At 40.1% G+C, this 14,692-nt stretch overlaps 1 protein-coding gene across 1 annotated transcript in view; it reads left to right on the forward strand.

Moving 5' to 3' along the window:
- The window catches only part of usp43b (ubiquitin specific peptidase 43b), a 72,730-nt gene extending 62,551 nt beyond the window's left edge, over positions 1-10,179 (forward strand). The window contains exons 12-16 of the mRNA XM_086056017.1: positions 862-1,204; positions 2,010-2,168; positions 4,214-4,387; positions 5,625-6,698; positions 7,750-10,179. Coding sequence (XP_085912143.1) covers positions 862-1,204; positions 2,010-2,168; positions 4,214-4,387; positions 5,625-6,698; positions 7,750-7,760 — 1,761 coding nt within the window. The 3' untranslated portion in view covers positions 7,761-10,179. The remainder of the gene's footprint in view (positions 1-861; positions 1,205-2,009; positions 2,169-4,213; positions 4,388-5,624; positions 6,699-7,749) is intronic.
- The last annotated feature ends 4,513 nt before the right edge of the window (positions 10,180-14,692 follow it).

Genomic DNA, 14,692 nt, shown 5'->3' on the forward strand with positions numbered 1-14,692 from the left:
AGGATAGTTATGAATGATGCGGACTAAAAGCGTGTAAACTGAATGTTAATCGATCATCCAGGATGTCACGTTTGACTTGCTCGCTAAAGTACTGAGTGTGTGTGTGCGTGAGTGCGTGCGTGCGTGTATATTTGTTGGTTCAATTCGGCGACTCTTTTCTGAGTGTGTGTGTTTAAGCTTTTGTTTAGCGTGCTTGCGCGGTCGCCAAGTTTTGACGATGATATCGCCAAGATTGTCGATAATATCGATAACGATATATATCGCCCACCTGTAATATATATATTAGTGCTGTCAAACAATTACATTTTTTAAACAAATTAATTGCAAAATTTTACATAATTAATCGCGATTAATCCTATTTTTCTACTACAATTTTTTACAAAGCTTGGAAACGATATTTACTTGAGTAAAATGTTGGAATTCATATGGAAAAAAAAAATAATTATACTATGACTGTTCTAACAGCTTTCTTTGATCCCTGAATATGATTCATTTTCTGGTCAAACACAACTGTTGAACGATACACCAAATACGTACAACTTAATATGGTATTTGAATTTGGCTTTGCAAAGTGCGCAAATTATTCTCCATGAGCCATTTTTTAAAGTAAAACAACGTAAAAGTCCATCTTTGTGACAGTGACTATAAGTTTGGCCGCAAAGTGAGCAGAGGGAAGCTGGCACCGGAGGTAAATAAAACTGAGTTAACTGATTAATTTTTTTTAATGCGTTATAAAATGTCAATTAATCTCCATAGTTAATGCTTTAATTTTGACAGCCCTAATATATAATATATACATATTTATATACACACATTAAGGAAGTGAAAATATTAGACACAGCTCTGTCTCATACCTTCCAGCTCGCCCCTGATGATGCCTGGAAGTGCCCGCACTGTAAGCAGCTGCAGCAGGGGATGGTGAAGATGAGTTTGTGGACGCTACCGGACATCCTCATCCTCCACCTGAAGCGCTTCAGGCAAGTGGGCGAGCGGAGAAACAAGCTGACCACGTTCGTACATTTCCCCCTGGTGGACCTGGACATGACGCCGCACGTGGTGAACCGCAACCACGGCCCACAGCAGGCCCCGCCTCAGCCGGGCTGGAAGCAGTCCAGACGGCCCGAGTTGGCTCCCCCTGACTTCCTGTACGATCTCTATGCCGTGTGCAACCACCATGGAGGGATGCATGGGGGGCATTACACAGGTTGGTCAGTCATCAAAACAGTGTCCTAATCATGAATCAATGAATGAATGAATGATCGATTCCCATCGTGTGAAAATGACCTAAGAAAAGAACAACTAAACAGACAAAATTAAAGTAGCAAAATAACATTTAAAACAAAATTATATTGTACATATTTGAAAAGGAGTAGGAAGAAGTACAAATTTACGATACTTTCCTTAAAACCCTATAAAACATTTGCAATAGGAAAGAAATACTGATATATAAGCACATCATTATTCCTGTATACACCAATACAGTGGTCCCTCGTTAATCGCAGGGGTTACATTCCAAAAATAACCCGCACTAGGTGAAATCCGCAAAGTAGGAAACTTCTTTTTTTTAACGGAATGCGCTCTGGTGCGCTCAGGCAATGACATCATCGACTAAATTGATGATTATTCACTGCTCGAGTGTCTAATAAAGATATTTTGTTTATTAAAATTCTGTTGTGAGTATACTTTCATGTTAATTATGTCATATAAATGTATGAGAAAGTATTGGTGGAGCGCCTATTTTCCCGTGCGGCTCTCGCGCAGCGAGATAATAGACATTTGACAGCAACAACATATGAGAGTGCAGATTTGACCGCCTAGTTTGTCACTCAGGACATCGCCCGCAGTAAAAGATTCCGGATTTTGCAAGTAACGTCCATCCAATCTCCCAAAACCATGCGGACTAAATTGTTATGGTTTGATATTACGACTGTGAATATGCATTTGCTGAATGAAAGTGCAGGATGTCGACTCGATGCTGTAACTCAACCATGTTGTGACTGTGATGGCAGCCTTTTGTCGAAACTCTGTGGACGGTCAGTGGTACAGCTACGATGACAGCAATGCTGAGGCAGTTCCAGAGGGAGATGTGTGCACACGAGGCGCCTATATCCTCTTCTATCAAAGAAGAAAAACAATCCCTCCGTGGTCTGCAAGTTCTTCAGTCACTGGTTAGACCTTGTCATTTTTCTGTTGTTTGCTAGCTTTAGCCTTGGGATATAAGCAGTTTTTTTTTTAATTATAGAAGAAAGGAGGACCTATCTTTTGCAGCCAAGGGTCATAACTATATTAAAACAGTTTGTCTTTTGAATTTACTGAAGCTAAATGAATTATGTTATTTATGTTTTAGGAGAAAAGGGACATTCCCCATATGCAGTGACATGGCATAATTCATTTTGCATTATCGATTCTAAATGTTCAATTCCATGTGTTCATTTAAATCACAAAGTTGTAACCCAGAGAATAGAATTTATTCACATTAAAATTTGGCGTGTTTGTAACAGTACTTCACATCTCTGCATGGGACAAAATTGTCTGTATTTTCATTCATTTAAATCAAGTTATTATTTTTTTTCAAATGATGGTTTAATTGATCCGACTTTAATATTTGAACCTACTAGTTTTTTGGAGTGACTTACTGCACGAACAGTACAGACACTCACAAATAAGGATATTGGTCTTTTGGGTGAAATTTCAGGATGAACCTAAAATGCACTGTAACCTTTACAGGTGAACGTAATTGATGTTCATTAAACTTTTTAATGCACACGTCCAACTGTTCAGTTGGTATAAACAGTCTTCATTTTGCTGTTCACATTTTGACATCATGATCGCAAGATGACACCTAATAAATGAGCAACACTACCTCGTCATTGTGAGGTTTCAAACAGGATGCAGTCTGAGGGAAGTGGCCTCTGAGCTTAGAGTGTCATCAGCAGGTTGCAACAAAGGTACAGAGAGAGACGGGAGGAGACACAGAAGTCATAGAAGTTAGAAATGCATAGGTGAATTGTGAATGTTGTCGTTCAGCTCCTTGTTAGAGAACTCAAAGTTGTGCAAAAACTCCCTAAACATTGGGCAATTGGACATCACATTTTAGAGAAGGTCAAATTAAATGACCTTGTAAAGGTTATAGCGCATAGGGTTACAAAAGCCCAATATTCCAACGTTTTTGTGAATGGAGCATACCAGGGATCACCATCGTTGTGCAAGCAGGCACCAGGTAGCCCGCGGGCCTGTTGTAAAAATAGCTCACCAGTGATGGGATTTCCCAGGAATGTTGTGGTAGTAATCATTTGAAAACACTAACAGAAATTTAAAAAAATAAAATGTTGCATATAGCTATATGGTCGAATGGTTAGCACGTCCGCCTCACAGTTCAGAGGTCGTTGGTTCGATCGCGGCCCCGGCCTCCCTGTGTGGAGTTTGCATGTTCTCCCCGTGCATGCGTGGGTTTTCTCCGGGTACTCCGGTTTCTTCCCACATTCCAAAAACATGCATGGTAAGTTGATTGGACTCTCTAAATTGCCCCTAGGTGTGATTGTGAGTGTGGATGTTTGTCTTTGTGTGCCCTGCGATTGGCTGGCAACCAATTCAGGGTGTCCCCCGCCTACTGCCCGAAGACAGCTGGGATAGGCTCCAGCACGCCCTGCGACCCTTGTGAGGAGAAGCGGTATCGATAATGGATGGATGGATAGATACATATCAGTATCTTCACATAATTTGAACATTTTTTTCTCCCTTAACACTTACAATGGTAAAGATATGAAGTACATGCAGAGCATTTGACTATTTTATAATATGTTGTCCTTTTACTATTTAACTTTACAACAGAGACAAAAAATGGGCAATTTTTCCGCCTTTCTTGGAGTAATGTTTGAACGTCATTATCTTTGTTTTGTGTATGAAATAAAGAAGCGAAAAGAATTGGCCATTTTTTTTGTTTTTTGCAGATTTTTTTAACCATTTAAAAGAGCTAATATTAGCCGATTAAATAGGTCTGCCCCCAAATTATACCATTACTAATTTGACCACATATCTATGTCAGAAGTGCGTGTAAAACTGGTAGCCCTTTGTATTAATCAGTTTTCAAGAAGTAGCTCTCAGATTCAACAAAGTCAGTGTCCCCTGCTGTATACAGTATCACAAAAAAATTAGAGGATGCCTGGTGGGATCAAATGTAGTCTTCTCTACAGCTTCTTTCATCGTCTTGCAGGTTCTACCAGCTCAAACGCTTCCGACCACTGGCTTGTGCGGCTGACGGGGGGCAGTGACAGAGGTGCCCTGGTGTCTGCAGCATCCACCTCGGGGCACCCAGTGCCCATGCAACCTCCGGATTCTACTGATCGGCCAGTGTTTGGGGAAGAACCCCGCAAAACTGCAGACACAAGTGAATATATGGCATTACATTTTGTATTTTAATTGTCACACTCAGAATTCCCTAGTGTGTGAACAAAACCAACATAAGCTCCAAGCATGCAAATAAAATACAGTACACTCTGTACCCGGTACCACGAGACAATTATTGGACGTAATGACTACATCAGTGTATAATTTATCTCAAGGGACTAACATTCTGCTGTACACGTATCTCGACAGGGACTATAGTTTATTATTTTGCTTGTCGTTGGCAATAGTGTCAATACGGTTACTCTCTTGACTCTCATTAGAATGCAGATGTACCTTAAAGAGGAAGTCAATCCAAACATATTTTTTCAAGAATATGTTCTATGCAAGCCCACTAGTTGAAACAAGGCATTCTGATTAATATTGCATTTGTGGAATAAGAGTTAATCCACCCGTTTTTAGCCATCTCTGGGAGTGGCCATTTTGTCACTTTCAGTTGACTGAAAATTTGCTCAGGGCTCAGGTAACGGGTTCAGACTCCAAAGCTTAAGACCTGACACACTGAGCTACTGTTGCCCAATAAGATTCTGCTTGAAAACAAAACAATGACAGGAAAAGCCAACTAGCACATCTGAAATGGATTTGGGGTTAATGTTTTTTTTTAATTCTCAGCACAGCCACCATCCCAGTTCTAAGAGGGTGTGCACATTTCTGCAACCCATTACCACAGTTGTTTATTTTTTTCCCCCCTTCTCATGATGTTGTTTATTTTTTCAGTTGAGTTATAGAGGTTACTGGTCACATTAATGGTGGAAAAATTAGAACAAGACCAGTTTTTAAAACGTGAAACTTACTAGTCTTGCTCTCATTTTATGATATCACCAAATCCTGGCATTTCAACAGAGGTGTGTAGACCTTTTACATCCATTCTATGATTTTTGTGTTCAATTAAAGAAGCCCAGATTTCACACCCACTAAGTAAATTTACGAGTAGGTTTAGAGATCATTATTTTAGTGGGCAGTATACATAGTGTGAGCCTTTTCTCAAAAGGTTGGCAAACACTGTACTCAGCCACCGTGCTGCCATTCTAGCATATCGTCGCTGTCATGTGAAAAACACCAATCTCCATTTTTTTTTTTTTCATTTTCTTATTCTTACATGAATCATGTTTCCGCGTTACAGACATCGCATTCAAGTGAAAATCAAAAGAGTTTCCAAAATTGGAGACAAGTGTTTTTCACGGCACAGCGGCGATATGCTTTCTTTTTTATTCCTACAGGTGGATTTGAGTCCAAACCGTTCATCCGTGGAACCCAAGCAAGGAGTGTCAGCATGAGATCTCCAACTAAGCCCAAGGAGTCTTTCGGCAAAGTCGTGCCGCTCCGGTGGTCCTTCAGAGCCAAGGACCGCATGAAGCACTCGGTTGAGACCCAGTCGGGGGAGCTGGTGGAATATCTCGAGTCGGGCCGCCGACCGCGATGTACCAAAGACCCCATCGTGGCGCTGGTGGCCACCCCGCCGCAAAGGCATGCCCAGCGCAGAGCCTTTGAGGGCGGACAGGAGTGCAGCTCACCAAGCGGTAGTAGCCTTAGCTGCACAGACACGTGCTACTCCCCCAAAATCCCCGAGGGACAGAGCAGGCCTGCTATGGAGAGACACTTGAGCAATACAGTCAAAGGCAGGGATGATGGCTCCTTGAGGCCGAGGTCATCTAATAAGAGAGCGAGGCAGGAGCAAGGCAGGACTTTGGACATCCAACTTCAAAGAATGGCCATGTTAGGAGCACACATCAGCAGTCATAGTGCACCTCCGAGCAGAGATTCCACACTGAGAAAAAACAAGGTCCATTTCGGGGGCGGGACCAGATCCCAGAAAGATATGTTAGCCGTTCAACCGGAGGGACAAAGGGGACGTGAGGGTCGGAGCCAAGAGAGCCCCGTCGCTTTCTCCAAGCCTGGTTTCATTCGGAAAGATCTCCCGAGATCGCCGCTGCGGGATCCCGAAAGACGCGTGAATGGATACGGGCATTCGGGAAAGCTGGCCAGCGGCGATTTCACCAAGCTGTCCCTCTCCAACGGAACGCTGAGCGCCGTGACAAGAGACGAGCGCAAGGCCAACGTGCTGCCCTGCTGCAAGGTCCAGCTGCTGAACGGGAAGGCTGCGTGTCATGACTGCGCCGACATCAAGCGCGCTCACAGCTCCAGCAACATTCAGACAAAGCTGGATGCCACCTTACACAGGTGCGCCTCACTGCAGCGGAACGGGGACGTCGCGGGCTCGCACCGCGTCCTGCTTTCGGACAAGCCCAGCTTTGCCACCCTGCAGAGGACACGATTCAGTACCACCTCCTTGGGTAAGCGCGCCCATACACATTACTTGTTTGAAAATAACTCCAACTAATACTGAAAAAACATTTTCGTTAAAGTCGAAGTCAACCCCCAAAAAATGTTGACAATAGTATGTTCCGTGCACCTCCACTAGTCGAAACACAGAATTCTGATTAATATTGCGTTTGTGGAATATGAGTTTAGCAGCAAAATCGACACGTTTTTAGCCATCTCAGGGGGCGGCCATTTTGCCGCTTCCTGTCAACTAAAAATGACATCACAGCTGCTCAGGTAACGACCAATCACAGCTCAGCTTCAGAAAACAAGTCCGCCGTGATTGGTTGTTACCTGAGCAACTGTGATGTCATTTTCAGTCGACAGCAACAAAATGACATTTTTCTGCTTAACTCATATTCCACACACGCAATACTACGTAATCAGAATGGACTAGTGGAGGCACATAGAACGTATAATTGTGAAGAACATTTTTGGATTGACTTCACCTTTAATGAAGTACAAATGGGAAATCTTTTAAATAAAGAATAACTAAATAAAACTACATTTTACTTTTATAAAACTATAATTATAGCAAAAAGGTCCTTCATTTTTGTCTTTGTCTGGTAATTTCATACATGAGCTTTCTTGGTTAATTTTAAATGTATTTATTTTGTTTTGTTTTTTAATTTGAACAATCGTTTGTGAACGACTGCGGGACCTTTTTTTTTTTTTAACCTTGCATTCGACAACTACTCTATATAATAAAAAAAAAAGTCAAACTAATACTAAAAACTAGAATGAAATGTACTCGAACAACAAAGATACCCGCTCTAAAAATTCATTCAAACTAACTGAATTTGAAATAATAATTCCAAACGAAATGAAATATAACTATAATGTAAAACTAGTTGTTGTAAATACAGATGAATCTCAATGCGTAGAAGTGTGGTGGAAAAGGTCATTTATTGTATTAATTAGTGCTTCTGGTGAGGTGTGGGTCACTTTCAACAGTGGTATTGTTGTTCATTGTATTTGAAGTGATTGTTTTGTTAGATGACTAATAGCTCTACTTCCCGTCAGTGCCTCCGTGACAACCCACAATGACGTGTGGAAACCTCAGACTTCGGGACTGAGATGTTACACGCTGAAAGCATCGCTGGAAAGGAGTGTCTTCTCTCCTCCGTTTATACAGTAGTACTGTTACTTCTTACCTGTGTGTGTCTTAAACTAAATCTATGCAGAGTTGAGTTACTGCTTTCGTTTGTAGGAATTGTGCCGTTGGACTGTGTGTCTCTTGCTAATACATGACTTTGGAATACAATGAACCTCCACGACGCGTCTAAATGAAACTCCTTGACTCGTTTCCGCGAAGTTCCTTGGCACCAAGATGGCTGCCGCCATACTTTTGTGCGTATGAGACGAGCAGTACTTTCGTGTGTATGAGACTCCTCATTTCACTTCAACATGGTTCCTTGGAGCCAAGATGCCACAGAATGACACCAAAGTTATAATATTGCTTTGGCCAAGGCACAAAAAGAGTGAATTGGGGAGTTGTTCAGAAAATAAAGGAAGACCGTCCCACCCATATCACCCCCAAATATATCGGCGAGTAGGGGAGTTTTTGAATTCCGAACAGCAAAATTGCAGAGGTTCACTGGATTTTAAAAGCTGATGCATCTTCGCTAATTCACACATGGGAAGAGAAATTACACACTGAAAAAAATGCACTGTAAATTGGTTGTTCAATCATTGTTTTTGTAATATCATTGCACTTTTATAAAAGGCATATTTTCTTATATGACTTAATTTGTATGTCCTTCCAAGACGGGGCAGAGCCATGGGTGTGCACACCCAGGCCCACCCAGATTGACAAACTGCCCACCCAGTGAGATTCATGAAAAAAATACATACTTTAAAATTTTTAGTAAATTATTCAATTATTTTTAAATTTGTGTTTCCTTGTGTTTTTTTTTATTTTTTGGAGTATTAAGAATGGCATGATTGTTGTTGCCTAAGGAAGATCTGAACTTCATATGATTCAGTTTGTCATTTTATTTGAATATACAATGTGTCGGGACAGGAGGATTGTGCTCAGTGAGAGAAATATAGGCCCACCCTGATTTTTCCAGGCCCACCCATTAGCCATGTTCTAGCTCCACCCCTGCTTCCAAGTTAAAGAATAATGACAATGTTCAAAATTAGATTGTGTTTTAAAGAGGAAGTCAACCCCAAAGAATTCTTGACTATATGTTCTATGCGCAGAGTTTACCACTAGTCTAAAAATGGCCTTTTGATTAATATTGCGTTTGTGGAATATGAGTTAAGCAGCAAAATCCCCCCGTTTTTAGCTATTTCGGGATAGCCATTTTGTCACTTTCTGTCAACTGAAAATGACATCACAGTTGCTCGGGTAGCAACCAATCAGGGCTCACTTTCAGCAAACAGGTGAGCCACGATTGGTTGTTACCTGAGCCCTGAGCAACTGTGATTGGTCGTTACCTGAGCCCTGAGCAACTGTGATGTCATTTTCGGTCAGCAGCAAGTCGCAAAATGGCTGCCACCTGAGATGGCTAAAATGGTTGGATTTTGCTGCTTTACTCATATTCCACAAATGCAATATTAATCAGAATGGCATTTTTAGACTAGTGACGGCACATAGAACATATTGTAAATAACTTTTTGGGGTTGACTTCCTCCTTTAAGTGATCCAGGTACTGGTTGAAAAGGTCTTTCATACAAGTATGTTGAATGGGCATGTGCAGATGAAACACAATAGATTTGGGAACTTGCCTGGCTTTGTTAAGAAGTTAAACTTTATCTATGAAAAACTTGTTTGCTTACACACCAACAGAATTTATTGTATTTATTTTTGCACCCAGCAATGTGTATTTGCGTATGTCTATAATTGTTAGAATAATCTACAGCGATTAAAGTAAATGAATTTTAATGTAATATTGTCAGGACCGATTAAAAATGTGAATTTAAAGCTATTTTAAGACAAAAGAATATCCATCCTGAGAGTATGTAATGGTATTCACAGTTAAACTTCAACAACGTTATCATACACAAACGTTAGAGTTACTGTATAATACCGGTACTCTTTTCTGAGGTAGGAGAAAAGGCACACATTTAAAGGTGCTCCCCAAACAACCGAATTAACCATTCCCATTTCCTAAATGATTATACTGTCTGTCCTTTTCAATTTTGTGTTTTATACATTGTGAAAGTGGCACGCTGTGAAGGAGAGACCCGCTTTGCAGTTGTGGTTGACTCAACACGCTTCATCAATTGGAAATGAAGGATGTTTATAGATTATATTTTATTACTAACTTTTTTAAAAGTCTACATTTTGTACTGCCATGTAATATCAGAATCGTTTCATGTTATTATGTGGGGTAGGGGGCGTGGTTAAACTGGACACACTACACAAAGGTCCCTGTATCGGACTTTCTATATCTGCTTCATGTACTGACATTTTCTGGATTTCACATTAAACACGTTTTTCTCACAGGTGAATTCATTTTTGTACAAATTATTTACAACCTGCTTCAAATTTATTTCACTTGACCTCTCAGTTTTGCTTCTAAAAACTAATGAAAACTAAGTGAATTTAAATTTTTGAAGTCAAAACGAAATAAAAACTCCACGATGTCGCGGAGTTAAAGCTCACCACCAGGTGTCAGTAGTGATAAGGTATTCGTCTCTGATCAAGATTGGCCCAACTCGCAAAACCAGATGGCTAAAAAATGATAACAAAGCAATACAAGCAAATATGGCAAACACTTGGAAGTCATTGTGCTGTGGCGATTTTATACACTCCATGCCACTGTGACCAATAATTTCCTTAATCTGAGTTTATGACAGACAGTACACAATAGTAATATGCATCAACCTATATGTTTCAATGCCAACAACAAAAATGATAACTTAATCAAACTTAGATGTATTTAGGATATGTTGGTAACATTTTATATCAAAATGAAGAAAAATGAATTGGAAAGTCAAATAGATGGGTTTTTTTTCCTAGAATCTGTGTTTTTGAGTGATATGGTGGAATATGAGTTAAGCAGCAAAATCCCCCCGTTTTTAGCCATTTCGGGATAGCCATTTTGTGTACGTGAGTAATACGTGTGCATGGTCAAACTGCATTCCACGGGAATTCTATGTATGGCAGAATTACCTGTCTTTATTCAGTGGAACCGCCCAGTTGCACCACAATCCATTGCATTTTTACCCACATGCATTTCAAGGACGCAATAAATTGTCATTAACATTAACGTTTTCTATACTGCTTACATATCCTGTATCCTCTAGCCCCTACGTGTAATAATGAATTAGCTACTGGGTAATAAATGAAGCTAAATCTAGTAAAACTACCAATCTTTTGAAGGTACGTGATGGAGAGGGAAGTATAATCATGTATTTATTTTTGTATTCAATGTTATTATTAAATAAATTAGGGACGTTCAATACCACTTTTTTCCAGACCGGTACAAGTACAATACAAAGTACTCAACTCGTGACTTCTCACTGATACCGATACCAAGTAACCAATACCACCATTACTTTTGAAACATAAAATTTGTATTAAACCAATTTCAGATCATTTTGAAGAAAGACCTTTCATTTAGTTCTATTTAAAGGGAAGTCAACCAAAACATTTTTTTTTCAAGAATATGTTCCCAGCAGGCCCACAGAATAGTCACTCTATAATAGAGAATTTCAGTTCAAAATGAAATAAAATAATATAATAAAATATAATGTTTTTTTTAAGTACAAAATATAACTGACAACTCCCTGAGTTCGTTCAAAGAGTTAGTTCAAAATACATTGAATTTCAAAATAATACAGGTTCAACTCTTAATTGTTAAGTATGACACTATAAAATTGGAAAATAGGGCTGGGCGATACCGATACCTATTGGTATTGGTACCCGCACAACTCTAAAATCAATGGTTTGATGATTAATTAAAAATAATACATTTGAAATATTAGTATAGTCAACTATTTTAGCTATATTTGCCATTTACCATTTTTAATACTTTATTTATTGTGAATAATAAGATTATTTTTTTTAATTAAAAATATGGTTACAGGTCCACTGATAGTGTAGTGGTACACACGCCTGAGTTGTGTGCGGGCAGCGTGGGATCGATACCCGCTCAGTGACAGTGTCTATGTGTGCCCTGCGACTGGCTGGCGACCAGTTCGGGGTGTAGTCTGCCTTCGCCCATTGACGGCTGGGATATGCTCCAGCAACTCCCCGCGACCCTGTATAGGATAAGCGGTTTGGAAGATGACATGACATGACAAATATGGTTACCAAACCACTTTACGCATACCACACATTGAACAGTTCTTCTTCTTTTTTTATTGTTAAATAATTGGTTACTTTATTTGCTGGACTTTAAAAAATATAATAATAATAAAATAAAAAGTAAAATTGAATTTACATTCAAATGTTCTTACTGTATTAATGATAGTTAAATTAATCATAGATCAAATTAAATCCTGTTGATTAATTATTTCATTGATAAAATCAACTATTTTACATTGTGTTGCATCTTACATATCTCACATTTTTTCTTTTTAATACCGCATCAACCAATGACTCGCCTGTCCGTTTTGAAACACAAATGTGTACCTTGAGCACAAAAAAATAAAAATGCCCCCCCACCCATACGAAGTATATGAATAATCACACGGACGAATGAGGCCGTTTTGGTGGTGACAGTTATGTTAGGGGGGAAAAGCGGAACAGCCAGGGCGGGTGGAGTTTCAGTTCCTATACGCGTTGGCTGACATAAAATAAACATAATACATAGACATCTGATGAACAGCGCGGCCCGTTGCTCCAATACGTTAGCAGGTACGCCATATTGGATGTGCTAGATCTGCCAGCAAACTCATGCAAGCATAGGGCCAGAACGCCACACAGCGATTACTTACATAGTTGATGTAACCTTTTATTCATTCCACACACTTTAACAATGAGATGTACACAATTTTACCCTGTTTCTGATCAGAAATAAATTTCAAATTACACACAGATATAAATACTTTTAGAGTATGTGTCAAGTCTTACAGTGAATGTACGGCCACTGTTAGACATTCTAATTTGACATCACGACATAAATCAAACACAATATAGTAACAACATCCAGAAAAAATAAACATAGAAAACAGGAGCAGTGGGGGGGCTAAGATGTTCACAAATGTGATATAAATAGTGTTATAGGTTGCCATTTCAACCAGGAGATTAAAATATTTTTCTTTGTTTCCAAAAACATAACTCCTACCACATAGCTGCATTCACAGTACAGTCAGTCTTTTGGCAAAATTCTAAGGATGTAAGGCAATGAATCAAGCTTAATTTCCCAACCAACTACTGTCTTTATTTGCATCTGAATACTTTTACAGAAATCTAGAATCTTTAGGCAATCCAAAATAATGTGAATGAATCACCCAACTTGCCACAGTTCCGGCAGCACAAATCAGATGTATTCTTATATTTGACGTGATAGATGTACAAAGTATTAAACACATCTCTTCCCTCCACTCAAACGCTGGAAGGAAATGTGTTGGACTGCTAGTTATTTCATTTGTGTCCATCCTTGAAAGTTTTTTTCCCAATCTTCATCATTTATTACATTAGCTTCCAATTCCCACTTTTCTTTGACCTCCACAACATTAGTACTGAAATCCTTTTGCAGTACTTTGTAATTTTTTTTTAAATAACCACCAAACCAACAAATGTATTTTTTCGAATTATTTCATTATTTTTTTACAGCAACCAATGTATGTAACAAGAGCAATAATGTTTACATTTAATCGTTATTATAGATAGCTTTCTCATGACATAATGGACCACCATGTTGGAGGACAACAAATTGTTTTGTTCCGATGCTTAATGAGTATTTGAATAGAGTATCTCAGCCACCACCACAACATGACAATCAAACTACCAAATTCTGATCACGTGAGCAAAAAAACTCATATTCCACAAACACAGTATTAATCAGAATGCCGTGTTTAGACTATATGGGGCTGCATAGAAAATATTATTGTAAAGAATTTTGGGGGGTTGACTTCCACTTTAACATCCATCCATCCATTATCTGTACCGCTTCTCCTCACAAGGGTCGCGGGGCGTGCTGGAGCCTATCCCAGCTGTCTTTGGGCAGTAGGCGGGGGACACCCTGAACCGGTTGCCAGCCAATCGCAGGGCACACAGAGACAAACATCCGCACTCACAATCACACCTAGGGGCAATTTAGAGTATCCAATCAACTTACCATGCATGTTTTTGGAATGTGGGAGGAAACCGGAGTGCCCGGAGAAAACCCACGCAGGCACGGGGAGAACATGCAAACTCCACACAGGGAGGCCGGAGCCGGGATCGAACCCACGACCTCTGAACTGTGAGGCGGACGTGCTAACCAGTCGACCACCGTGCCGCCCCACTTTAACATAACATAGCAATTAATCACTGGTCCCACTATCACTGGTTCCAATAAATTAGGAATCTCTCAAATCTGTATTTATTTAGGCAGTTCAATTCAAAAAGTGGCGGCACGGTGGTCGAATGGTTAGCACGTCCGCCTCACAGTTCAGAGGTCATGGGTTCGATCCCGGCTCCGGCCCCCCTGTGTGGAGTTTGCATGTTCTCCCCGTGCCTGCGTGGGTTTTCTCCAGGTACTCCGGTTTCCTCCCACATCCCAGAAACATGCATGGTAAGTTGATTGGACTCTCTAAATTGCCCCTAGGTGTGATTATGAGTGTGGATGTTTGTCTCTGTGTGCCCTGCGATTGGCTGGCAACCAATTCAGGGTGTCCACTGCCCAAAGACAGCCGGGATAGGCTCCAGCACACCCCGCGACCCTTGTGAGGATAAGCGGTATAGATAATGGATGGATGAATTCAAAAAGTGATTTATGACACAGAGATTTACCAAACCATTTCAAGACTGTTTAGTTATGTTTGATACTGACAGCTAAAAATGTGAGGCTTGTGTGGGCTGAAA

Source organism: Filicampus tigris, chromosome 16, assembly GCF_054856515.1.
Source record: "Filicampus tigris isolate MCC_2025a chromosome 16, RoL_Ftig_1.0, whole genome shotgun sequence".
NCBI lineage: Eukaryota > Metazoa > Chordata > Actinopteri > Syngnathiformes > Syngnathidae > Filicampus > Filicampus tigris.